This window comes from Rattus rattus, chromosome 5, assembly GCF_011064425.1.
Source record: "Rattus rattus isolate New Zealand chromosome 5, Rrattus_CSIRO_v1, whole genome shotgun sequence".
NCBI lineage: Eukaryota > Metazoa > Chordata > Mammalia > Rodentia > Muridae > Rattus > Rattus rattus.
In genome coordinates this window covers 89,411,171-89,439,052 of record NC_046158.1, presented here as the reverse complement: position 1 = coordinate 89,439,052, position 27,882 = coordinate 89,411,171, and the positions used below count along the sequence as shown (strand labels likewise).

The 27,882-nt window shown below is 32.9% G+C and overlaps 1 protein-coding gene across 1 annotated transcript in view; it reads left to right on the top strand.

The window, feature by feature from the left end:
- The window catches only part of LOC116900944, a 176,742-nt gene that overhangs the window by 52,094 nt on the left and 96,766 nt on the right, over positions 1-27,882 (top strand). The window contains 13 exon segments of the mRNA XM_032902585.1: positions 1,126-1,154; positions 1,239-1,311; positions 3,540-3,607; positions 5,813-5,906; positions 6,625-6,653; positions 6,738-6,810; positions 12,344-12,414; positions 15,432-15,525; positions 18,539-18,639; positions 20,254-20,302; positions 22,117-22,145; positions 22,235-22,307; positions 24,038-24,099. Of these exon segments, the coding sequence (XP_032758476.1) occupies positions 1,126-1,154; positions 1,239-1,311; positions 3,540-3,607; positions 5,813-5,906; positions 6,625-6,653; positions 6,738-6,810; positions 12,344-12,414; positions 15,432-15,525; positions 18,539-18,639; positions 20,254-20,302; positions 22,117-22,145; positions 22,235-22,307; positions 24,038-24,099 (845 nt within the window).

Below are 27,882 nucleotides of genomic sequence, written 5' to 3'. Positions count from 1 at the left end.
GCAGTTTCAATATAACCTGGGCCCCTGAGATCTCTCAGACCCTGGATCACCCACCAGGCAGCATACACCAGCTGAGATGAGGTCTCCAACACATATACAGCAGAGGACTCATGGGTCTGGGTTCAGAGAAGATACACCTAACCCTCAAGAGACTGAAGGACTCAGGAAGTTTAGAGGTCCGGTGGGGTGGGATTACTAATCAATAAAAATACCAATGAAATACCAATAGCACTCAGGAGGTACTGATTTGAATTCTGAATCACGCCTTCTCTTTGCCATGACAGCTAATGTCTAGTAATCCAGTTACTTGGTGAAATTCTTTTGGTTACTAATACTGCAAATTATATTAATGCAATTTTGAAAACAAAGAACAACATGTTTATTAATTAATTTCTAATAGTGTTTTATATTAAGTATTTCACTTCATTTAATTGATATAAAACTTTTCTATTTTTTTTTCAATTTTACCATTACATTATAATAGTTTTACATTTCACACTTTACTATAGTGTCTATTAAAAGTTTTAAGCAGTACATAGTACAATTCAAAATGATTAGGTTATGAAAGTAGCTCACATGCATTAAAAAAGGACTATTTCATTCACAATCATGAAGATCAAAGCTGACCAGTTCATTAAAGTTTCTTAACTAAGTGGGTCATGCTTCTCTCTGATGAGTTTAAGTCAAATTGTGTTGCCAAAACTAAATATAAATTAATATAAAGTGGAGATTGTAATATATTCACATTTAAATAATGTTGAAATATTGAATTAAAATAAGCTACTGAAGTATTTATCATGTTTAACAGTTACAAAACATCTAAGTTATTTTGTTTTTGTTTTTGTTTTTTTTTTTTGGTTTTTTTTTTTTGCTTGATCTGGAAAAGGCATCAAGTACAATTAAACCTATACAATTTTCCCAGTTTATTTCTATTGCATTTTATTTCTTTCCTAACTAGGGCAAAATAGAAGAAATAAAATGAAAGTCTATCAACATCCCCCCAATTAAAGTGCTATAGCAAACCTAATCATGAAAATATTTTCCCACACAAATTATTCTTCATTTCATGCTTGATAATGTGGTAGTGATGTGTAATTGATGTATGCAATATCTTTGGTATTTTAGCCTCTCCCGAGGAACATCCTGAACCTCAGGTAACAAGTCACACTTACATATATCATTAGTTTAATATTGTATGAAATATAGAATTGTAAATTATTGTTTGCAATCTCATACAGTGTAGCACTGAAAAGACATATTCCATTGCAAATGAAGAATCAGATACAAATCAGGAGGACTCATTGCATGCAGGTGAATCTTGCAGTATTGGTCTGTATTCTTTTCCTTTGTTCCCTGAGTTCCATTGGTATTTTTTATCAACAATATAAAAATAATTGTAGTTTAATTCTTGAAAACATTATTTACTAGATTAGGATAATAAAGTGTTTAAAGTTCTGAAGCTTAACTTACCTACATACCTTGTTTTGTATCAACACACAAAATTTCAGCTTACAAATCTCTATGTTGCCTATAGATTTTAGGGTTTAAATGATGAATGTTAATTATTTTACTCACACTTAACAATATGTACCAGAATGAGGATGTAAGGAATACTTGTCTGTGACCTCAGCTCTTTCAGAATATATTCCAGTGTTTTGGAATTGAACAGTACCAGCACTACTTTCTTTGACTCTAAAAGATTGATACAAATTATACTTACTAATTCAAATTAGATAACAGTCTATTTATCTTCTATTACTAACTGTATCTTAATGTCCTAGATGGTGTTTTGTCAACTCAACACAAAATGGAGTCATTTGGTAAGAGGAAACATAAATAGAAAAAAATGACATTTTTTTTCTATTAATGTGTTATGCAGAAGGGCACAACCCACTTGGGGTTGTATCACTCCTGGACAGGAGGTCCTTGGTTGTTGAAGGAAGCAGGGTGAGCAAGCCAATAAGAACAAGTCCCTCAAGCAGCACTCCTTTATGACTTTTCCTTCAGATCTCGCCTCAAAATTCTTGATTTCAGTTTCTTTCACAGCTCTTTTCAACATTAGTGTGTGCTATTGTGTGTGGGCAATATAAATGTACATTTTGGGCATGAAGAATGCTCATTAATGTATGTCTGTAGGGACAAAAGTATACTATAGAGAATGTGTAGAGATAATAGGTCAACTTTTAGTGTCTTTCTATTCTGAGTCAGGTTCTTTTATTGTTCTCTGAATATTCCCAACCAGCTAGATATTAGCTTCATATTTGTATATTCTAAATTGCCATCCAATCATAGGTGTTCTGGAATTATAGACTTGTGCTCCTGTGTCAAAATTTACATAAGATCTGAGGGTAAAGTTAAATATACAAGTGTAATAAGCTGTAGACTCCACACGTAGCCTTTCGCTCTGTGTCATTTGCTCTGGTCTTACATATTATAATGTACTGCAGAGAGCTCACTTAATCAATATATAAATTTAAAAGTTCATCTTCTTTAAGCTTTCAAAATTTGTATATATCTGGCTTTTGTTACTATCTCCTTTAAAGTCTCATGTGCTTTCTTCTCATATATCCCATTAAGGTGATTCTGAATGAGTCTGTCAACATTACCTCTAAAACATTATCACTCACACTTTTACTTAGAGTCTTTAAATTTTATCTCTAGAACCTGATACTGATAGAGAACAAATTCTTTATAACATACAAAGGTATGTATATATATATATATACATACAAATTAATATTGTATATATAAATATATATTTTTTATATATACAACATTAATTTGTTAACAGTATTTTAAACAAGATGATTATGAAGTAGTAATTTACAGTACAAAGAATAAAGTATGGCCTCTTCAATAAATTTGTCTCTAGCACCATAGGAAGCAATACAAGGTACATAGAATAGGGGGAACAATTATGAAAGAAGATTATGTGTAATACTCTAAATCTTCAAAGAAGACCTAAGTATCAAAGAATGAGAAGTAGAAAGCTATTAATACCTAGATAGAGAAACTCTTTATACTAGATCCTGGAGAAGTTGGTCTTAACAAGATAAAGAACAGTGTCTGAGAGGACAGTGGTTTTTTTTATTTTTTTTTTTTTTTTTTTTTTTTTTTTTTTTTTTTTTTTTTTTTTGGGTTGGGGACCAGACAGGGCCCCTTGGCTTAGTAGCAAGCGCTCTACTTGACTCAATCAACCCGACAATGTTGATTACATCTCTATTTCAGTGTCTTTCTGGTGTTGCATGCACATCCTGTCACAGAATACTCATAAATGAATCTTTACGTCTGTACATTGTAAGCATGACTAACTTCATCTACTGATCCTTTCCCTGATGTATCTGTGTTGTTGACAAACACTTATATTTCTATATGTAAATATTCAATTACAAGATAAGCCTAATTGAAATTTGTAACTAAAAAATTATTTTCCCAGTATGTTATAGTATACTAAATTAAAAATACTATAGCTATGATATAAAATATATTATGTCTAAGTTTTCCTTGCCTGTTTTAACAACATGTGTGACTCTTTACAGAACAAGTTGTTGAACTGACAACAGAAAAAGAACAAAAAAAGGCATACAACGACAGCAAGCAGTGCTTGGTACATACATTTAAACATTTCCTTTAATATTTTTTGTTATTGAGAGACAATGCTTACATTTAATACACATTTGTGAATCAGTAAAATGCAACTTTATATGTAAATTTAAAACCTTTTAAATTAGTTATGCAATTCAGAATATTTTAGCATCCACAATAACTGAAAATCAAACATCTTCTCTACACATCCCAAATTTTATCAATAACTTTTCATAAAACTTTTTATAATTTTACTATTCCTTACATTATAAACATTTGATTAAGTTGGCAATTTCTGATAAAGATGATGAAATTATACGCAGTGATCACATCTTAATTTTTATATATGACAAATAATCACCCCTTTAATTCATTCTAAAATGACTGTTTCACGGTCAGCCAATAGTACTAGGATTAAGCACTTAATTATGCATTTTTGATTTGTTGTTCTAGTTTCTTAATAATAGAAAGGATAGGGGTTTTATTGAATGTAACAACCGTGAAGGGAAAATCTTTATGATATCTTTAGTTCTTTGCTATAAAACAAAACATATGTACTTATCCTTATTTCAGGGCTTAAAATTAAATTTAAAAAATGCTGGATTCTGACATTATTTGATATTGGAATAAATCCAAATTAAAAAAGCACAGAAAATTTCCAGAAATGCCTCAAGCATCTGCAGTTCTAATATTGTAGGTAATGATAAGAGTCTTATGGTATTGGAATGCAGGAGTTAGATCTTGAATAGGCAAAGTAGAACTTTCAGGTGTTTTAATGTTGAGTAATTTGTATTTGTTGAACATCAAGAAGTAATGAACTACTAGTTATGAAGTAAAATGATGGTATATCCCAAATTTAAAGAAAAACCAACCAATAATAAACAAACAATAGAATTTCTTCATGTAAACTCCAGAAACATACGGTCAAATTTAATAGGGTTTGTATTGATAGTGGTAGTAAACTTACAACGTAACTCTAATAAGGAAAGGTCAGACATTGACAATTACACTGCCAATTATGAAGAAGGATGTCCGAAGAAAATTGCATGACCCATCGGTAAGTATCCAGTCAATCATATCTGTGCATCCCACAAATTTTAATATTGTTCTCATCCAGCAGCCAGGAAGGAATAAAACCACCATTATCAGAGTCATTCTAATCCTCATATTATGTGAACTTCAAAAATTAGGTTTCTTAATGTTTTGAAAGAAATTAAAAGTAATATTATTATGATACCTTCATAATTACAGCTGGCAGAGTTTTTGAAATTTTTTAAAGAGAAGAAAGCATTGCTCTTTAAGATTTACTCATTTATTTTTATACAAGTGGATGATTACCTAAATTTATTTATGTGCACTCTGTTATGTTTGTTGCCTGGAAAAGCCGGAAGTGGGCACCATCTCCTTTAGAAGTGGCATTTCAGTTGGTCTTGAGCACACAAATGATGTCCTAACAACTGAGGTCTTCTGCATGAGGAACATGTGCTCTTAACCAAAGATCTTCTCCAGGTTTCAATTGAACCTGCCCTCTGCCTCTTTTTCTTCCTCCTCACACAATGTGTATGTATGCGTGTGTGAGACACAATGATGTTATGATGTAACCAGTCTGTTCTCAAAGTATCTAAACAGCACAGAATCGCCCAGTTCTCTTAGGTGTTCTAAATAAAATATCCTAATCAAATATGATGTAAAGATAAATTATCATTATGACTTGGCTATTTCATATCACCACTTTTCCCTCATAGAATTTTTAATCTAAAATACTAACAGTATTGATCCCCAAAGCAACTACTTCTAGGATATAAGATTCATATGCCTCACTGTATACCATAGAAGCTGTTTTCTTTTTTTTTTTCCTTAGGAATTAAAATTAATATTCAGTGTTCTAAATATAAATAATATACTGCAGAGAGCACACTTAGTCAATATATAAATTTAAAAATTCTCCCAGTATCATCACGCATCATAACAGCACTTAAGTAAAATGAAAATAATTTGACTGGACATATTTACATTGTCTACTCTTTGTTCATTAACGTGTCTCTTCTAGACTTCCACTGTCACTGAGTATAATAAAAGATACACGCCATCAGGAAGTGTATAAAGGGAACTTCAAATGTTTGGTTTTTAATGTTTATTTCAACACAATTGTTTTAACTAAAAAATAGACATTTTTGAGAAAGTTATTAGAGTTATTGCAACTCATTACCAATCCCAATTTTAACAGAGTATCTTTAAGCGACTTCGACCAAAGCGAATTGGCTCTCTATTCATGACTAGAGATAAAAGTGAAGAGAATGCAATAGCAGCTGAAGAGAAAGGTGAGGAGTCGTAATAAAATGTTGTATACAATGTCCTGGCAGAGTGCCATCTTTAGAAGAGAGGACTGAATACTATTAAGTCCTAAGCTGGTTCCTAGCATAGCATGTTTGAACTTAATTCTTCACTGAAAAAAAGTATGTATTGTGATGATATTTACATATTTTCTGTATTCTCTAGAGTGTGAATATGGTTCCTTAAAAAAGAATATTTATTATATATATTGAGTATACTCCAAAGGAAAATGAAATAAAGTGCTAATGTTATTCACACATGTGGATTAAAGAGTAACTTCATGTACATGGCTATCCAAATGAACAGCCAGAATGGTTTCTTTAATAAATTATTTTTAATCTCTCTGAAATTCTATCCTAGTCTTTGCTGGGTAAATTATAATATGATGTAGAGAACAGGTTGCATTTTCTGCCATCTTATTAGAATGATTCTGAAATATCTGGTCTACTGTATGCTTTGACATTTGACACAGTTACATGGCATTTAGCTCATAGTCACATTTCAGAGCACTTCTGGTCATTTACACTATGCCAGTCTTCTTTATACACATTTCCCTAATTGTGCAAAGAAGAAAAAACAAAGAAAATTATCAAAAACTTTGAAATTCCATTCCAATATCTACTTGTGAGGATTGTATAAACTCTGACTGATTGTGTGGTTAACATCATATCTATATGTAATTCATTGCATTTTTGTTTTTTTCAGAGTTTCCCAAAGAATATGGTCAACTGAAGGTAAAGACCTTTATGATATGTTCTGTATTATTAACTTCCTGAAACACACAAGTTATTAAATAGCCTGTTTCCAAACCCATGAAGTCTACCACTGAAGAGGGAGATTCAATGCCAAATGATTCACGAGCAAAAACGAGTGCAAAGCCATTACAAACAGGTGAATTTTGAAATATTATTGTCTCTAGAAAACTATCCCCAAATTATTTAAAATGCTAACATTCTTTCCAATTGTATCTCGTTGTTCTTCAAATCTCACAGAGTGAATATATATATATATATATAACCTCCATAATTTTAATTTTAATTTTAAAAAATTTTAGAAAAGTTACAGTGGTGTTGGTCAACTGTATCAGGTCTATGTCAAGAAATTACAGAACACAGTGTGATGAATTAAGTTTTACTACATTTAGCATTTCATTTTAGCAGATATCTAGTTATTTTCGAAAAGAAAAATAAAGCCATGAACTAAATTCATAGGTCCATAGAATTTACATGAATTTTGCTAGTTTCCCCTTCAGAAACCCCCTCTTCCATCCCCTACTCCTGCCTCCATGATGGGGTTCCTCCTCCCATCCACCCACTCCCTACTGCCTCTCTGCCCTGGTGTTCCCTACACTGGAGCATTGAGACTTTACAGAATCAAGGGCCTCTCCTCTTATTAATGCCAGACAAGGCCATCCTCTGCTACATATGCAGGTGGAGCCATAGTCTCTCCATGTGTACTCTTTGGTTGGTGGTTTAGTCCCTGGAAGCTCTGGGGTATCTGGTTGGTAGATATCAATATCATCATTCCTATGGGGTTACAAAGCCCTAGCTACTTCAGCCCTTTCTCTGACTCCTCTATTAGGGATCCTCATGCTCAGTCCAATGGTTGGCTGCAAACATCTGCCACTGTATTTGTCAGGCTCTGGCAGACCATCTCTGGAGATAGCTTTATCAAGCTCCTGTCAGCATGCACTTCTTTGAGTCCTTAATTGTATCTGGGTTTGGTGACTATATATGGAATGGATCCCCAGGTGGGCAGACTCTGGATGGCCATTACTTCAGTCTCTGCTTCAAACTTTGTCTCTGTATTTCCTTCTATGAGTGTTTTGTTCCCCCTTCTAAGAAGGACTCTGGTCCACACTCTAGTCTTCCTTCTGTTTGAGCTTCATGTGGTTTATGAATTGTATCTTGGGTATTCTGAGCTTTTTGGGCTCAATGAGTGCGCTCTATGTATATGTTTTTTGTGATTAGGTTTTATTATTGGGAATGATATTTCAGTTCCATCCATTTGCTAAAATTTTGTAAGTCATTGTTTTTAATAGCTAAAATAGTACTGTATTGTGTAGATGTACCCACACTTTCTATATCCATTCCTCTGTTGAACGACATCTGGTTTCTTTCCAGCTTCTGGTTATTATAAATAAAGTTGCTATGAACATAGTGGAGCATGTGCCCATGTTGTAGATTGAAGCTGCTTTTGGGTATACGCCAAGTGGTATAACTTGGTCCTCGGGTAGTACTGTGTGTAATTTTCTGAGGAACTGCCTGACTGCTCTCCTAAGAGGTTGTACCAGCTTGAACATCCACCAACAATGGAGGAGTGTTCCTCTTTCTCCACATCCTCTCCAGCATCTGCTGTCACCTGAGTTTTTGATCTTAGCCATTCTGACTGTTATGACATGGAATCTCAGGGTTGTTTTTATTTGCATTTCCCTGATGACTAAAGATGTTGAACATCTCCTTAGGTGCTTTGCAGTTTTCAATATTCCTCAGTTGAGATTCTTTGTTTAGCTCTGTACCCATTTTTAATAGGGTTATTTGATTCTCTGGAATCTAACTTCTTGAGTTCTTTGTATATATCAGATATTAGCCCTCTATCAGATGTTAGAATGGTAAAGATCTTTTCCCAATCTGTTGGTTATCATTTGTCCTATTGACAAATGTCCTTTGTCTTACAGAAGCTTTGTAGTTTTACGAGGTCCCATTTGTTTATTGTTGATCTTAGAGTATAAGCCATTGGTGTTCTGTTCACGGGATTTCTCCCTCTGCCCATGTGTGTGAGGTTCTTCCCCACTTTCTGTTCTACTAGTTTGAGTATATCTGGTTTTATGTGAAGGTCTTGATCCACTTGGACTTGAACTTTGTGCAAGGAAATAAGAATGTGTCAAATTACATTCTTATACATTCTACCCTCCAGTGAACCAGCATCATTTGTCAAAAATGCTGTCTTTTTTCCACTGGATGGTTTTAGCTCCTTTGTCATAGATCAAGTGACCATAGGTGTGTGGGTTCATTTCTGGGTCTTAATTCTATTCCACTGATCTACCTGTCTGTCTCTGTACCAATATCATACATTTTTATCACTATTGCTTTATTATACAACTTGAGGTTGTGGATCGTGATACCCCCAGAAGTCCTATATTGAGAATAATTTTTGCTATGCTGGGATTTTAGTTACTCCAAATGAATTTGCATATTGCTCTTTCTAACTCTATGAAGAATTGAGTTGGAATTTTAATGGTGAGTGTACTGAACCTGTAGATTTATTTCAGTAAGATGGCCATTTTTACAATAGTAATCCTGCCAATCCATGAGCAAGGGAAATATTTCCATCTTCTGCAATCTTTGATTTCTTTCAAAGACTTGAATTTCTTGTCATACAGATCTTTCACTTGCTGGTTAGTGTCACACCAAGGTATTTTAGATTATTTGTGACTATTGTGAATGGTGCTGTTTCCCTAATTTCTTTTTTAGACTGTTTATCCTTTGAGTAGATGAAGGTTACTTATTTGTTTGAGTTAATTTTATATCCAGCCACATTGCTGAAGTTGTTTATCAATTGTAGTTCTCTGGTAGAATTTTTGGGGTCACTTAAGTATATTATCATATCATCTGCAAATAGCGATATTTTGACTTCTTTCTTTTCTATTTATATCCCTTTCACCTCCTTTTGTTGTCTAATTGCCCTGGATAGGACTTCAAGTACTATATTGAGTAGGTAGGGAGAGAATGGGCAGCCTTGTCTCATCCCTGATTTTAGTAGGGTTGCTTCAAGTTCCTCTCCACTTAGTTTGATGTTGTCTACTGATTTGTTGTATATTGCTTTTACTATATTTAGGTATGTGCCTTGAATTCCTGATCTTCCCAAGACTTTAACATGAAGGGAAGTTGAATTTTGTCAAATGTTTTCCCAGCATGTAGTGGGATGATCATGTGTGTTTTTTTTCCTTTGAGTGTCTGTATATAGTGAATTACATTGATGGATTTCCATATATTGAACCATCCGTGCATTGCTGGAATAAAACCTACTTGATCATGATGGATGATTGTTTTGATGTGTTCTTAGATTTAATTTATGAGAGTTTATTGCCTATTTTTACATTGATACTCATAAGGGAGATTGGTCTGAAGTTTTCTTTGTTGGGTCTTTATGTGGTTTATGTATAAGTGTAATTATGGCTTCAAAGAACAAATTGGTTAGTGTTCTTTCTGTTTGTATTTTGTGGAATAGTTTGAACAGTATTGGTATTAGGTCTTATTTGAATATCTGATAGAATTCCGCACTAAATCCATGGTTATTTTTGGTTGGGAGACTTTTATTACATGATCTTTGTATCATCTTACTTGTTTCTTACTTCCTTAATTTCATTTACTTTATATTAATTAATTAAAATTACCTAATGAGTCACATATTCTCTTCATATATTTTGTATACTAATAATGTTATAAAGTGAAATTTATTCTGTATTCTTTTGATAAATTCACATCACTTTGATGTATTGATTTATTTAGCTAATAATTTAGGATAACAGTTAATATCCATCTCATTATAACATTTGTTGGTAGCCTGCTCTAAAACAACAGCAGGAAATATTAAAAAAAAAATGTAAGTGAATTGTGTCTATATATGGAAGTATTCTGGTAAACCAGAAGCAACATAGCCCTTCAATACAGTTAAATACACATCTCATCTGATATCAGAAATAAGATCTTCATTCTCCTGAGGTCTACTTTTACTTAAAGCCATTCAGGTTTTTCACAGTTTGAAATATTTTTATATTGTCAATAATATGGGAGGATTCCTTGACTTTCCAAACAGCATAATAGCTTTTTAAAAACTTAGCTCTCTACTCAAAGTTATACTTACATCACTCAGATTCTCATTTGTCTTTCCTAAGTACGATCTATATCATTTGCCAATATGAACATAAATGTCACTTTCCCACAGTATTGTTTAAAAACCTCAAAGTAATACTTAAAGTTCATACACTCCTTCTTTTCTACTTCCTGTAGCCCTTTCTCTCTTCATATGGTCTGGATATAATAAGAAATAGGTTCCTCAACTCTCACCGTATTTTTAAACAGGGAGGATTATTTCTTCCTTTCTGCCACTGCTTCTCAGTTCTCTGGTGCGTCTTTCTATGTCTACACAATTACACTTTCTAGGTATCATTATCAGCCATCATCTCTGAAAGGATATCCCCAACCCATTTGTTCTTATGTTTTCATTCTAGGGCCAAAATGTTAGAAAATCAATGAGCATGTATTTATTAGATTAATAAATGAATACCTACAAAATGATCATGTGTATTATTTTGCCTGTAGTCCAGAATGAAAAAAATAACAATTTTAATTGTAAATATAGCCTTGACAATCCAAGAAAGACCATGCATAGTTGCAAAGAAAAAAACACGTGTCTTTTCTCAGGGAAAAGCTGAGCATAGTATATATAGCACAGGCTTCAGAACATGGAGCTTTCCAAAATCATAGCACCAAATTGTATGTAAGTAACAATATTTGGAATGAGATGTTCTTGAAGAACATGGTTTTTAATTTCAAATTATTTTTTGTTGTTGTTTTTTAATTGTACACTATTTTATTAGTTTACATTCCAGTCGTTTTCACCCATCTCGCACCTAACTCCCACAGTTTCTCATCCCATTCCTCCTCACCATTGTCTCTGAGAAGGTGTCCCCTCCTTCTTTGGAGCCTCAAGTCTCCCCAGGATTAACCACATCTTCCCCCATGGAGACCAGACCAGACACACCTCTGCTCCCTTTGTGTCAGGGGTCCCAGAAGGCCCATGTATGCTCCTGGTTGGTGGCTCAGTCTCTGGGAGCTCCCTGGCATCTGGGTTAGTGGTGACTGTTTTTCTTACAGTTGGGGTCACTCTCCCTTTTAGCTTCTTCAATCCTTTCCCTAATTCAACCATAGGGGTCCTCAACTTCAGTCCAATGGTTAGGTGTAAGTATCTCCTTCTGTCTAAGACAGCTGCTGTTAAGACTTCTCAGAGGACAGCCATGCCATGCTTCCGCAAGCATATTATAGGGAAGTACTGTCAGGTCTTTGTTTACTCCCATGAGATGGATTTAAAATTAGGCCGGACAGTCTCTTCTCCAGTTTGGTCCCTGCGGTTCTCTTCGTGTAATAATTTGGCTCTGAAATGTCACAGTGTTTGCACATCGTGGACACAGCACCCTCTCCTGGCTGATTGTTGTTATTTAAACCGTGAATACCTGAAGGGTCTTAGTATCTAATTGAAGATTAAGTAAACATAATTGAAGTTTATAACTAATAAATCAGGCACTCAATTTGAATTAACACCAAGTTAACAATCTATCTATAATATAAAGCCTATAATATTTTTAAATTTTTCTTAGACACACATACACACACAGTAACCACACAATTGAATTTATTAACAGAATCAGCAGTGATGTTCACAACTGAAAAGGGACAAAAGTGCCAATTGGACAGTGATAAAAACAACCAAGGGGTATGTAAATTTAAATTTTTTATTATATAGTGTTATTGGTACATAAACCATATTAATTATTCTAGAAGATTTGAAATATCATGACTTAGTATTTTTTAACATTTTTTAAACAGAGAAATTTAAAATATTCTATAATATAGAGTAATTCAACTATGCTCTATTTTTATAATTGTTTCAGGATTATTTATTTATTTACTTATGCTATTTATTATTGTATTTATGTTCCCTTCCTAGATGTTTTTAACCTAATAATATTATAGTCAATTTTGATTATGACTAAAAAATTTAAATTTGGACCAAAGTTATAGTGATTGCACTGAATTTGATTGTAAACACAAATTCATCATCCTCTTACTTATTCTCAGTTAGTATTTCAAAGGCTGAAGTTGCAGTTCTGAAGTTTGTTCTTTAGTTATGATCAGTGTCTCTGCTATGAAAGAAACATACCTGCAGATGATCACCTATAACACCTATGAGAAGGATACCTTCCAGAATAGAACATTATTGCCACATTCTGCATGATACTTTTCAAACATCTTTATTTCAAAAGTACATCTAAATGTGTCCTGCAATATCTATTTCTAACATATAGAAAACCAGGGAAACAAAGATGGTAACAAATAAAAGAAGTTTTTAGTCCTCCATAAAATATATGCTAACTGCTTTGACTTGTAAAAGTTGTTATTAATTAGGTGCTTTCCTGTAAAACCCTAAGTAAGTGTAACAGAATAGTATATTCTGTCATTTAAGGACATGTCATAACCAATCAGAAAATGGTAATAAGCATTACTTGGAGAGGTCAGACAATGTTAGGTTCTAGAGAAGTGTGTGATTTGTATATTTAAAATAAGCATCACGGTATGGAAGCCTGTACTGAGAGGAAGTGTTTCTGCATATAATTGCGACCAAAAAGAGGGGATCAATCTAGTTCCTGTTTGAGCCTTACGAACTAAGGAAGTTAGACTGGCATTCAGGAAGCAGGATGTAATGTTACTCTGATTGTAGCAATTTTAAAATTAATTGTATCCAAAATAAGCAAGCAAATAAAATCTTGGCACATTTCGCCCACTTAATAGAACTTAGTCTTAGTCTCATAATAATTTTAAGCACAATTCACCGTTTTCGTTTTATTTACAGTTTGTATACTGTCTTCATGTGAGTGGGGTTGCTTTCTACTTGAGCCTTTTGTAATCAAAGTAAAATTACCTAAGTAAAACTTTCGGTTAGAGTATAACATGAAGATATAAAAGCATACACACTGATTCTAGTTAGGAATGAAATTGTGGTCCTGAATTTTTACAGTCCACAATTATGTTTGGGAATCTCACATTCCTTTTTTTTTTTTTATCTTTATTAACTTGAGTATTTCTTATTTACATTTCGATTGTTATTCCCCTTCCCAGTTTCCGGGCCAACATTCCCCCTAACCCATCCCCCTCCCCTTCTATATGGTTGTTTCCCCTCCCCATCCTCCCCCCATTACCACCCTCTCCCCAACAATCATGTTCACTGGGGTTCAGTCTTGGCAGGACCAAGGGCTTTCCCTTCCACTGGTGCTGTTACTAGGCTATTCATTGCTACCTATGAGGTTGGAGCCCAGGGTCAGTCCATGTATAGTCTTTGGGTAGTGGCTTAGTCCCTGGAAGCTCTGGTTGGTTGGCATTGTTGTTCATATGGAGTCTCGAGCCCCTTCAAGCTCTTCCACTCCTTTCTCTGATTCCTTCAACGGAGGTCCCGTTCTCAGTTCAGTGGTTTGCTGCTGGCATTCGCCTATGCATTTGTTGTATTCTGGCTGTGTCTCTCAGGAGAGATCTACATCCGGTTCCTGTCGGCCTGCACTTCTTTGCTTCATCCATCTTATCTAGTTTGGTGGCTGTATATGCATGGGCCACATGTACGGCAGGCTCTGAATGGGTGTTCCTTCTGCCTCTGTTCTAAACTTTGACTCCCTATTCCCTGCCAAGGGTATTCTTGTTCCCCTTTTAAAGAAGGAGTGAAGCATTCACATTTTGGTCATCCTTCTTGAGTTTCATGTGGAATCCCACATTCTTATTGAGGATTGTCATATATTTTTACATGGAAAAACTGCATATGCATCTAATGTTTGTGATTTTGTCCAAAAACAACCACAGAAGGATTCATCATATTAATCTGTAACTTTTTTTACTGGATAGTTTTTATTTACATTTCAAATATGCTTTCCTTCCCCGGTTTCCTGGACATAAGCCTCCTACCCCATCTCTTCTATAAGAGTGTTTCCCTCCTCATCCACCCCCTCTTCCCACCCCCGCCCAACATTCCCCTACACTGGGGAGTCCAGCCTTGGCAGGACCAAGGGCTTCTCCTTCCATTGGTGCCCATGGTGTTGGAGCCGTGGTCAGTCCATGTTAGTTTTTGGATAGTGGTCTAGTGCCTTGGAGCTCTGGTTGGTGGGCATTGTTGTTCTTATGGGGTTGCAAGCCCCTTCAGCTCTTTCAATCCTTTCTCTAATACCTCCAATGAGGATCTTGTGTCACAAGTTTAGTACACAGTAAATTTTTTCTCAAAATAATCAACATTTTAATTGAAAATATACCAGCCATTATTTGGTTTTTATACCTGATGTATATTAAAGACTTATACTTTTTCTTACAAAATTAAAATAATTCTGTCATTTGAAGTGTTCAATATATAAATGCTATTACAAATTAATTATAATTAATTTAATTAGAATTAAATATAAGAGCATTTTAAATTTAGAATTATAAAAATCCCTGTATTTTTGAGGAATTAAAATGTATTTAGAAAATCTGAAGTAATTATTTGGGATCATGTAGACATTTCTCTTCTTGATCTCTATGGGTTTTATATACATATAAAATTAGAGGCCCAATAAAGATAAAATTTAGTCAGTATTTACAAAATATTCTGTTCTGTTTTCTAAATAAATATTTTACTTCGTTTAATAAGTTCAAAATAGGAAAAATCACAATTAAGAAATCTCTAATTAATTTATTCCTGATATTTGTTTTTAACAGCATATGTTTAAGCAATCCCAACCAAAAATGACTTCACATTTATCTGTGACAGAAGGTCAATATGACGAAAGTACAATAAATGACCAAGTGAAAGGTATGAGCCATATTGTAAAAAGTCACTTGTCAGAGTGCTTATGTAAATTAGAGCTGACTTATTTTCCTAGTAAAAATTACCTCTAAAGCACGACTAAATTTTAAGATATTAAATGGTGATAGTTTACAAACTATTTATAACACATTGACTTTCAGTCTCATATGAAATTGAGAGTACCATTACAGAAAAGGAAGCATAGTTTCCAACATGAGGACTCTTCAAGCAGGTGAATACTAGGATATAGAAAGTAATTATGAAGACATAATGAAATGAAAATGTAGAAAATCAGAGTCCAGAAAGGGATCAAGGGATTATTTGACTGATCATGTCTTCTTCTTTCTTCTTCTTCTTCTTCTTCTTCTTTCTCCTCCTCCTCCTCCTCCTCCTCCTCCTCCTCCTCCTCCTCCTCCTCCTTTCCTCCTCCCTCCTCCTCTTCTTCTTCCTCCTCCTCCTCCTCCTTCGTCTTCAGTTGAAAATAGACTCTTTTTACATACTGTATATTCCAACCATAGTTTTTCTCCCTGAATCCACCTCCCTGTACTCCCATTCAATTTCTCTTCAGAAAAGAGCACAACAACCAAACATAACAAAATAAGATACAAAATGACAAGGCAAAGCCCACATGTCAAGACTGGGCAAGGCAGCCTAATTGGAGAAAAAGAGCCCAAACAGCAGACAAAATAGTGAGAGACTATTACTCTCTCCCACTGTTAGGAGTCCCTCAAAATGATAAGGCTTATAGTGGTGGGACTAGGTTACAACCAGTTGACTTGTTAGTCAAGGAGGTCTCTTGGAGGTTCGTAAAGAACCCAGGCTGATACTAGGCCAGAGGATAGCTCTATGAAAACTGAAAGCAGGAGGTCCCATTGCCAAGATAGGTTTTTTATATTGTTTAATTCTGAAACATGTTAAGAAAAAATAAATAATACACTATAGGTGAATTTACAAAATTTTAATTCAACAACATAGAAAAATTGGGTAAAGATTCTATGTTAGCTTTTGTTTTTTTATTAAAAGACATTAGAGAATATGTTCAAAAATATGATTATGTATATCTAGTTTCTACATTGATGCTAAACTCTCAATTTTGCTGATATGTGAACACTGTGTAACAAGTGCACAGAATTCTCTACTTAGAAATTATTCAATAGTGCATTTCTTTTAAGTTTTCATTTTATGTATTGATTTTTAATTTTTAAATTTTTATTTACTTCTTAAGACAGTTTTTTTATTGGATATTTTCTTTATTTACATTTCAAATGTTATTCCCCTTTCCTTGTTTCCTTCCTAGAACCCCCTGTATCTTCTGCCCTGCTTCTGGTAGAGGGGAAGCCTCAGCCATCCACCCCTCCTCCTGTTCTCTTCCCTCACTTCAGCATCCCTCACGGGAGAACTGAGCTCTCACAGGACTGGGCATCTCTCCTCCCACTGATGCTATTAATTCCCCACTGAGGAGACAGCAATACCTTCTGCTATAGATGTGGCTATATAGGCTACTTCCCATGTACTTTTTGTTGGTATTTAGGTATATTTCATAAATAGTTCCAGTATGCAAGAGAAGGAAGCTCTAGATTTTGTTATTACTTCTATTATTTCTAGTGAATGGGAAAGTGAGAATAGAGAGACTAGTAGAATATATAATTGTGTGAGGTTACATGAATACTAATTCGAAGTGGATCTGTCTATCACATATATATTCATGTATTATGTACATATGAAAATAAATATGTGTGTATATAGCAACATATCTTTCTGACATCAATCATTTGTCTATCTATCTCTATCATCTCTCTCTCACTTTCTTTCGTTTGTTCATTCTTTCTAGACCTGTGAGTTCTTAACTATAAGATTAAAATGTTGGAAAGGAAAGCATCCTTTTAGATTCAGCCATTAAAAGGCAGGGAATAGGTAGTACCATGACCACTGATTCAGAATGCATCGCCATAAGAAATAGTATATAGGAAAAATGAAGATATAAAGAAAGAAACAATCAATTTGTTACAGTCAATGATAACAAAGCTTGGAATAAGACATTTCAGAGTGAATAAGTAAATCAATCACTATGCTATTTTCATTGAATAGATCACTAGAAATGAGGAAATAAAAAATGTGGCAAACAGAAGCTCTACACTTCTCTACTCTATGTATTTGAAATACTAATGATAACAGAAACTTCAATCTTATCTATGCTAATGAGATTACTGTGAATTCATCACCGTGGTCTGTCTGATTTTGGAATGATAACTAACTTCCTTTACATGTGATTCAAGAGAACCATAAAAATCATGTGATGCATTAAACCTACTTAGTTTTATAAAGAAAAGATTTACCACTTTAATATTTACCAACCAATAATATATACAAAATGAGCATAATTTGCACAATGAAGTATAATAATTGGCTGAATAAGGTATATCATTAAGACAGATGACAGAGAAGTTAATTTATTATTACATTTTCACTTGAGGAATATTGTAAATAAATAGAAGTAACAAAGAAGAGGAAATAAAGATTGAAAATAATAGAGTTTTGTATATAATAAGGGAAATTATTTGGATGCATAGAAAAAATATAAAGGGAATCAATTGGATTAAGTTATGCCTAAAGTGACTGAAGAAACCGTCTCCATACTTCTTGTCTTTCTCATTTCAGTAACAGATTAAAATACTAGAACATGAGTTAATATACATTTTTACAATAATTAAACATAAACATCACTGTCAGCCATAATTTTTGCAGAATTTTAGGGCAAATCTAATGGTCCTGCTTCCTTGGATTATGCTATATAAGGCAGAATAAAATAGTGTGATGAACAAATAGGGTTACACATGGGGTGATTAAGAATGCCATTAACAGATGGCAAATCTGTTGGAGTAATTAGGCCTTATTATGCTGTTTCAGTATGAAGTCATGATAGCTAAGAAAAATAATGTCAGAATAATATATTTTCTAATTTACTTTTGTCTACTCATGACTGTAACTATGATGTTGTATCATGCTCTAATTTTCTTAGCTTCAATTAATTGTATGGATTCACCACAAAAACCAGATGTAAAATCAAGATTAGAGCAAGAACACAAAAGCCATGGTAATGGTGAAAAATCCCAGCATGAGGTACATGAGTATTAAGATTTCACTTTTTCTAAAATATTTTCATTGACAAATGGTATCTCATAGGCCACATGAAGTTTTCTTCTTCTTATCTCCTTATAGAATCATTAGGTCATGATTTAATATTTAGTTTTGACCTCCCTTTACATGGCTGTGAAACCTGAATCATTAAAAGGAACAGTAAAATAAGCTAAACCTTATCATTAGAAGTTTCAGTTTTTATTTTTATATTCATTTCTATAATACCTGTAGATGTTTAAAAGAAGGACTGGTTAAATTGGATACTTATGACTAGCAATTGAAATTATGAATAGTATAGCAGTTTAGTTCCTGAGTTAGTGTCAAGCTAAGAGTCTTCATTCCTAGTGAGTGAAGCACATAATTTGTGCTTACCTATTATTTGTCGATATTACAAAGCTTGAAATTTCAGTCCTTAATTTGGCTCTCTGGTTGTCTTCCACATATTTGTTAGGACATGTATACAATTTACCTTCTATGATAAAAACATTCAGGATACAAATTTAATTATCGTACAAAATACAAAATCCAAACTTGGTTCTCTTTAAATAAAGAAAATCAGAAAATATAATAAAAATAGCACTCCTGACTTTACTGGCATTAAACTACATCAGAATTAGACATAACGCACAATGTATATATAAGGGTATGGTCCTATATGAGCTTCTAATTTGTAGAAAAACTTGTAAAGACCAATGCTGCTAGAATTCCAATTGAAATCTGATGTCTACCTGAAGACATTTTAATTGGGTTTAACCCAATAATGAATAATATTATATAATATTATAATTAATTTTATGTAATTTTATATTTATTTATATGAAATATATTTACACATAATATATTATGCTTATATTATTATAATTATATAATAATATTCGGTACTAAATAGATGCTTTGCTGGTAAATGATAGACATGGCAGATGAGGAAATCTACTAGAGTTTAAGAACCAAATGAGAAGAGAGTTTAGGTTTGTGGTAGGTTAGTATTAGGTTTACTTAAATAAATCTCTGTGAATGTGAATGTGCAGCTGCAGACTAAAGGAGAAAGACACAGACACATGGAATTCTAGCACAATGACATATGGGAAGAGCATACAGTAATACCCTGTTCCCCATTTGATGCCTAGCTACATGGATTTGCAAGACATCAGAAAGAACCAAAGCTCTAAATATAGTCATCGTTTCCCACATCATGTGAAAAATCAAAACTGCTGGTAAAATCCTTGATTTAGCACAGACATTTAGAGATATTTATATGGTTCCATTCTTATTAACATGTGCCACGGGAGTTTAAGGTTCTTTCTGAATTGATAATTGATAAAAAACCTGCCTGTCTCTGCTATTTAATATTAAACTATCTTTATTGAAACATATCCTTTAAAAATCCACAAAACTCTATAATTTATGTTGGCAGACACTCTAGGATGATAAAGGTTAGATATTAATGATAAAACAAAGTTTGTGTTTTCAAATCTCTTGCTTTTGTTTGCAAGCTTCTTTTATATTTAATGTAATTAATGGGGTTTAGTGGTTTTCTTGGAAGTTGATTACTACATTTAATGTATCACATTATCAAAACTGTTCTTTTACATACAGCACATGTTTAAGATGCCTCGGCCTAAAGGTGCTGCACATGTATACTTTGGTAAATGTCAAAAGGGAGAAAACACAGTAAATGTGAAGAATAAAGGTAAGAGCTCTGCATTATAAAATAAAAGCCATTTGGCTGAGTGTCTATTTGACACAGAAGGAGGCAATTATCCCCTAATCAAAGAATCATGAAACAGTTAGGAATTTATAAGGCATAAGATGGCTGTGATATGTATATTTAAAACCAACCCCAAATTCAGTGGATGTCAAGGAATAATAAAAGTCAGAGCAGAAATGAGTAACATATAAATAAAGGAAAGATTGGTTATATCAGAGTTTTACTCAGTTGATAAGTGCTAAGAAACAAAGTCTGGTGAAGACAAGGAAATGATTAAGAAAAGCGAAGAATGTGGAAACAACAGGAAAGAAAATGAGGTGGGTGTACAGGGAATATTATAAGACCCATTTTTGTATCAAAAGAAGGTTCAGAATATCAATATGTGGGATGGCTATAAATAGACCTTTTAGTAAAACTACATGTTTTATACATGTTTACCCATTGCTGTTTCTTTGTCTCCTCAATTTTTGAGACTATCAAAAAGAAACAAGAACCAGGCCATACAGTGCTACTCATCCTTTACAATACTTCAATGCTACATTGTAGCTATATTTCAGGACATTACCCTACAGGATAGAATACAGGAATAAAAGAAAGAAAATCACACAGGTTTAATCCATTAAAAGAATATAAAGTTGAAAGCATTCAGACACTGGTTTAGAGAATGTCTTAAAAACAGAAGTGGTTATCTAGAGGAACAGAAGAGACAGGATACAACTTGCATAAACTTGAAGTTAATGATGAAGACATAGGAGAGAATTCATTTCAAGGCTTAAGTATATTTTCATTCAAATAGACTATGTTGTCATTGCTGCATAGATGACCAGTAATGGGATGGAGTGAGGCAAACATTAAAAGCCTCAGTCACTCACTTCCTGTCTACAGTTGCTGTACATCAACTAATAGGGATGTTAGAATCTTAAGCATTCAGATGAGAGTTATTAGAATATAAAAGTACAAACTTTAAAAGTGGTTTCCAATTTATTTAAAAGATAGTTGTTTGATCACTATAGCTTTATTGATCACATGATACACCCAGAGCAACTTTAGAAAAATGGACATCCCTTAATTACAAAAAGGACCATTGTATTAAATATTGTCAAATTTTCAAATATGTCTTAAGTAGTTTTCTTTTTTTACTGGTTATTTAATTTATTTACATTTCTATTGTTACCTTCCTTTCCAGTTTTCCTGTAAAAAATAACTCTTGAGTTTTTATTTAGACAATTATATTTCAATACTGAAAAAAATCTTTGCATCCAGTTATAATTTAGATTCATAAACCTTCTCTAAAAATGTATGCTGTGTAAACTTAGAAAGAGAAGTAATGCAGTCATTATAATGTCACATATCTCTAGTAGGAAAGAAAACAATTTTACTAACTGGTTTTAAGCAAGTTAACAGCAAGAGCTGATCATCACATAATTCTCTTTGATGAAAATGACTTCTGTGTTACTCTGAGTCATTATGACTGCATTCCTTCATAAGCTAGAAATATGATAATTCTTTATACCAATGTGACTAGTTGTAGAATTTTTATTTAATCATATTAGGTCTATCATTTTGCTTTTGCTTTGGAGGTTAAAATATCACCTCACAGTCATGTTTTCATCTTAAGATTTAAGACTTTTTCTCTCTATCTATCAATTAAGAATGTCATATGTATATTCATATATATATATATGTATATATAGGCATGAAAGACTATGTAACATAAATATATAATTGGTTATATCTCTTTGGCTTTGTAGATCCTCTTGAACAATATTCTCAGTGTAAGGTAATTACTTATGTTTATTCTAGATTGTTTTATAGTTTATATATTGTATGAGAGGATTTATTAAGTATTTTATTTTAAAACTCATATAGGCTACCAATGAAAGGAAAGACCATGATTTAGATAGTAATTCATCAATGATGGGTGTAAAAACTTCCTGTGCAGGTAAGTTCTGTATTTTCTTATTAAGGTACAAGTGTTGTAAGTATTGGACCTGTCTTTTTTTTGGTTGTTTGTTTTTTTTTATGCCCAGATGTTTAGAAAACTGAAACTAATAACAAAAATATCTTTGTAAACTTCCCTGTTCCAAATTGGGCTTTCTTTCTTTTTAATTACTTTTTAAATTTAAATTTAAATTACGTTTATTGAACATTTATTGTGGCATAAATGAGGAGGAGAAATATGGAATTTCCAAATACAGTTTGTAAAGTGGTGATATTAAAAACCCATGTTTTTTAAAAACCTTAGTCATATTAAATAGGAAAATAGTTGATTTCTTTATTGAAAGTATATCTTTAGACAGTATATTTTGATTATAGTTTCCTTTTCTTCTAATACTCCTAAACCCTGTCCACATCCCTACCTACCCAAATTTATACCCTTTCTTTCTCTATCTTATTAGAATATAAGCAGGCATCAGAAATACTCAAAAATAATACAATAAGGCAAACAAACTATAGTGGGACAAAACAAAGAAACAAAAGAAAATGATCTAAAGTAAAATTTCAAGAAATACGTATGGATACAAACAGACATTGATGTTCTCACACACAGAAATCCTATAATACATGATATAAATGCAGATGACCTGTAAGGTTAAAGAAATAAAACGTCCTGGCAAAGGGTTCTGAGACAAAGAACCTCCACAAAAACCATAGAGTTCATTTGTGTTGGCCATCACTTCTGGGCATTGGGCCTGGTCTTAAGTGTGCTTTGAATACTCAGAAAGACTCCATTAGAGAAAACTACATTTCTATTTGCAAGTACTCATCAATTAGAGATAGCTTCTGGTTTAGTGGGTGATGACTTGGGTCCACTTTCCCTCTCAGCACTGGAACCCCATCTGAACAATACCAGTATAGTACCTGTGCATGCTGACACAGTCTCTGTGGGTTCAAATGAGCATTCGTCCTGCTGTGTTTACTTCTAAACTATATTCTACAGATAGTTCACTCTTTAGATAATAATCATGCTTCAGTAATGAAACTTTAAGTATACTGTATATTTTAAGTTCTCATGTCCTATGAGAAGCAGTTAATAAACAAGTGTTGTAACTTGAGGGAAGAAGCAATTACACATGTGTACAGAAGAAACTAATGTATAATGTTTTTACATGTGATTATCCAATGATTCAAACAACGTTCTTTAACAAAAAGTAATTTCGGCCCAACTTGGGATCTGTCCCATGGGCGGGCACCAAACCATGACACTATTACTGATGCTATAATGCATGGCTCACATCATGAGCTTTTATTATGTTTAGGCATAGGCCTAATTTTTCCAAGATTTTTAATATGAAGGGGCGTCGAATTTTGTCAAATGGTTTCTCAGCATCTAAGGAGATGATCATGTGGTTTTTTTCCTTTGAGTGTGTTTATATAGTGAATTGTAATAATGGATTTCCATATATTGAACCATCCCTGCATCCCTGGGATGAAGCCTACTTGATCATGATGAATGATCATTTTGATGTGTTCTTTGATTCGTTTTGCCAGAATTTTATTCAATATTTTTACATTGATATTCATAAGGGGATTTGGTCTGAAGTGAGAATGTAAAATATTATTTATCACAATAACTAATGCCTAATTTAACTGTATAGTTGTAAAGAATACTACTTTAAAAATATCATTTCTCTTTTATTTATCATCATATATATTAATTTATTTCTATAGAAGCAAATTTAAAACTGAAAACAGAGGAAAATCTTGATGGTGAGAAAACTAGTCAATCATCTGTAAGTAATTTTGAATTTTCATTTTTATTTTAATGGCTTTTGTACCACAGGCTAAATGGCATATTCTTCTAGACATATATTTAGAATAAATAGTCTAAAGCTTAAAATTTAATTTTAAAATATTTTGCAAGTTAAAACACAGTGAATCTTCTTATAATCTGTATTAGTCCATATGTAGAGTTCCTTCGAGAATTTTTATTAATTTAAAAATTATTATCATGTATAGTTCTATTCTTGAATTCTACTTCTGTGTAAAATGTAAGGAAAACTGTGCTCGTTATCCCCAGGCATTTGGAAACAATGACAGGCTGGTATATGTCTCCCCATTTTAATTGTACAAACAATAATTTTAAAACTCACTTTTTCTATAAAATACTTTAGACTTTGAGACAAGTTGATCTTTGTGTTAAAGCGGTAAAATTGCACGAATCAAAAGCTTACCAATAAATACACTTAGCACTTAGGTGTCACTCCATACCACATCAACCCAGTGGTCTCACTAGCTCTACTTTAACCCAGTATAAGACCCTATAACACCAAGAACTCACACACATGTTCAGTATTATCTGATTTATCAACTGAAGTATTTTTGAATAATAATCTTATCAATATATATGATATATCAATATTGCTGTATTGAATATATATGAATAAGTTGCAAGCTGAATTTATTTTTATTAGTTTTTGAATAGTGTCTCTATAATGGTTACTTCACCAATCTCTCTGAGAAATAACAAATAGCCTGGGTTTTATAGGATATGTTTAATTTAGTATTTATGCATTGTCTATGGGCTTCTACAATAGAAACTACAAATTTACCTCTTATTTTGCCTGCCATAGCCCCAGTTCTTTCCTTTAGCTGTATGATTAGTCATTTTTAGTCAATATATAAAGGGCTATTTTATGCGTTAATATTAAGATTATAAAAAATTAGTACTCACAACATACACAAAGCAAAACCATGAGCCTTAAACTTGCTTTTCTTCAAACTCATCCTTAATTTAAGGTTTTCTGTAGAATTATAGTATTTCCCTACAAATTTCTTAGATAATTAGATCCATAGAATTAATTTTGGGGAAATGTTGGAGTCAATAAAAAAAACTGTATAACTTTTGTACCAGCATCAGTTGGACAGAAGACTCCTATTTGAACAGTGAATTTTTTAATGTTGTTATCATGATGAATTTCATATATTATATTAAATAATCTACCATCATATTATATAAAGGACACTCTCATTATATAAGAAATATTGGATGCAAATGACATCTTATGTAAGTTAATTGCATCTGCTGAACATGTTCACAAAGAAATGTGGTCTAAGTATCTGTACACTTAACTCTAAGTAACCACCAAAAGGATAAAAATTCAAGGATGAGGAGAGAGGGGTACAATGTAAAATGAACAAGAACATGGTACATTTGCACTATGCCATAGAATTCAATTAAATGATTAACTTCTCACTGAAGAAAATAAGCCAATATCATGAAAGTACTATTCAAAGAATTTAAATACCATTAGAATACATTGTGTCTCGTCATGCATACAGATGACATAGATGTTTGAAACTATTTGAACACATATTTTGTAAAAATTTTTCTACTCCGCTCATATGGAGTAATTTGTGTTGTATGTTTCCCATGGGGTATTTATATCCTTGATACCAAATAATTTTTCATATTTACCATCAAATTAAAGATTGAAGCCACAGCTATTTTTTTCCTTGACTTTGACTACATTGCTTAGCTATTGAAAATCTTCAAAGTGACAGGTAGTGAGTCAGGGGACAGGGCAGATGAGTCATGGTGTGGAATTTTAACAAAATAACCAAGTAATCAGAAAATAGGTTTCAATTCCTCACATGAAGAATATTGACCCTGTGGAATCCATCAAACATTGCAGATATTTTCTTTAATGGAGAGTAAAAGTGAAACTATATTTAGGTAAAATATTTCTCTGATTATCAAAAAATATTTAAAAGGAGTTTGCATTAGGAAATACAACAATGGCATCATTTGTGAGAAGTAAAGAAAAGCTTATCTGTCATTATCTAAGTCTTTATAATCCAATGTGGACAAGTAAGTAGGACTTCAGATAACAAAACCCTGATTCAGTTTTATTCTTACAATGTTTCTTTTTTTAAATTTATTCTTCTATTACATATTACACCTCAGCCAAAGTTTCTCTCCATCCCCTCTTCCCAGTCCCCCATCCTGCCCCCGCCACCATCTGTCTCCTGCAGATCCACTTTCCATTCAGAAAAGTGAAAGCATCCCAGGGATATCAACCAAGCATGACATAAGTTATAATAAGACTAGGCATATACTCTCATATTAAGGCTAGATAAATCATAATAAGAGGAAAGGGGACTTAAAAGCACATGAAAGAGAGATAGCTTCTGTTTACACTGCTAGGAGTTCCACAAGAACATCTTGCTTCACAACCATAGAATATATATAGATGACCTAGGACAGATTCATACCAGGACCCTCTCTGAGAGCCCCTATTAGCCTTCCTAGTATACTCTGTGGGCAGTGTTTGTGTCCTTGAGCCCTCTGGTTCCTACAATCCTCCTTTCCCCTCTTCTACAGGATACCTTAAGCTCTACCCCTAATATTTGGCATGGGTCTATGCATCTGTTTCCATTTTTATAATATAAAGGAAAATGTGAGAGTAAACAACTGGACCAATTCAGACAAACACAAATATCTTCAGACTCCTTTCTTATTATAAATTGTGTTTATTTTTATATTATAATTTTGATAGGTGGAAGACTTCTATAATGTAATTTACATGCTATCATATAAACCAAAAAACAAAAGTCTTTATTTTATCATTTCATTCAATCATTTTGTTTTTAGCTAATATTTGATGGGAAACATTTAGCATTTTAAACAAAATAAAATGTCTATTTTATTCTGTTTATATTCTAATGATTTACTATAAATCCTTTTTTGGAACATGTTCTTAAAAATATGAAAATTTGGTAAAAGAGAAGAATGCTCACAAAGGCTGAAAATGGTACAGAACACAAATTATCTAAATGGTATAAATTTGGTACTGTGTAAAATATAATCTTCCACTATTTTAATAATTAGAATGGCAGGGCTGTATGTAAATCTCTAAATAATAAACAAATGAATAATAATAAATATAATAAATAATAATAATAATAATAATTAATAATGATAAATAAAAATAAATCTGTATTTAAAATGAGTGCTATTTTTTCGCTTTTCTCCCTTTAAAATTCTAAATTTCTCTTTACAAAAATTTCATCCAATTTTGTATGTTGAGCACATCCCTCAAGTCCATAATGTCACCATCTTTCTCGGTTCTCTTTTTAGCTAAGGTCTCTTCCTAAAATGAAGGCCAGTTAAATTTTCATATCCTATATGCAAATATGATTTGGAGCCTCATAGGGAAGGAAGATCCAGAAAGGTTCAGATGTAGTACTCATGCAAACATTTAGTAAAAATGTACAGTAGAATTTTAAAAAAGAATTAAAAGTAACTAGCAACAGCTTGCAATTTTCTTTTTTTTTTTCTTTTCTTTTTTCAGAGCTGGGGACCAAACCCAGGGTCTTGTGCTTGCTAGGCAAGCGCTCTACCACTGAGCTAAATCCCCAACCCCAGCTTGCAATTTTCTAATTAAAAACATTAATTCATACCTCCCACCAAAGAATCAAGAAACTAAAAATGAGAGAAAACTTGTGACTTTTGTGTTTCTGAGACTGAGCTAAGTTTCTAAATTTGGTTACCTACGATTTCATCATTTTTTTTT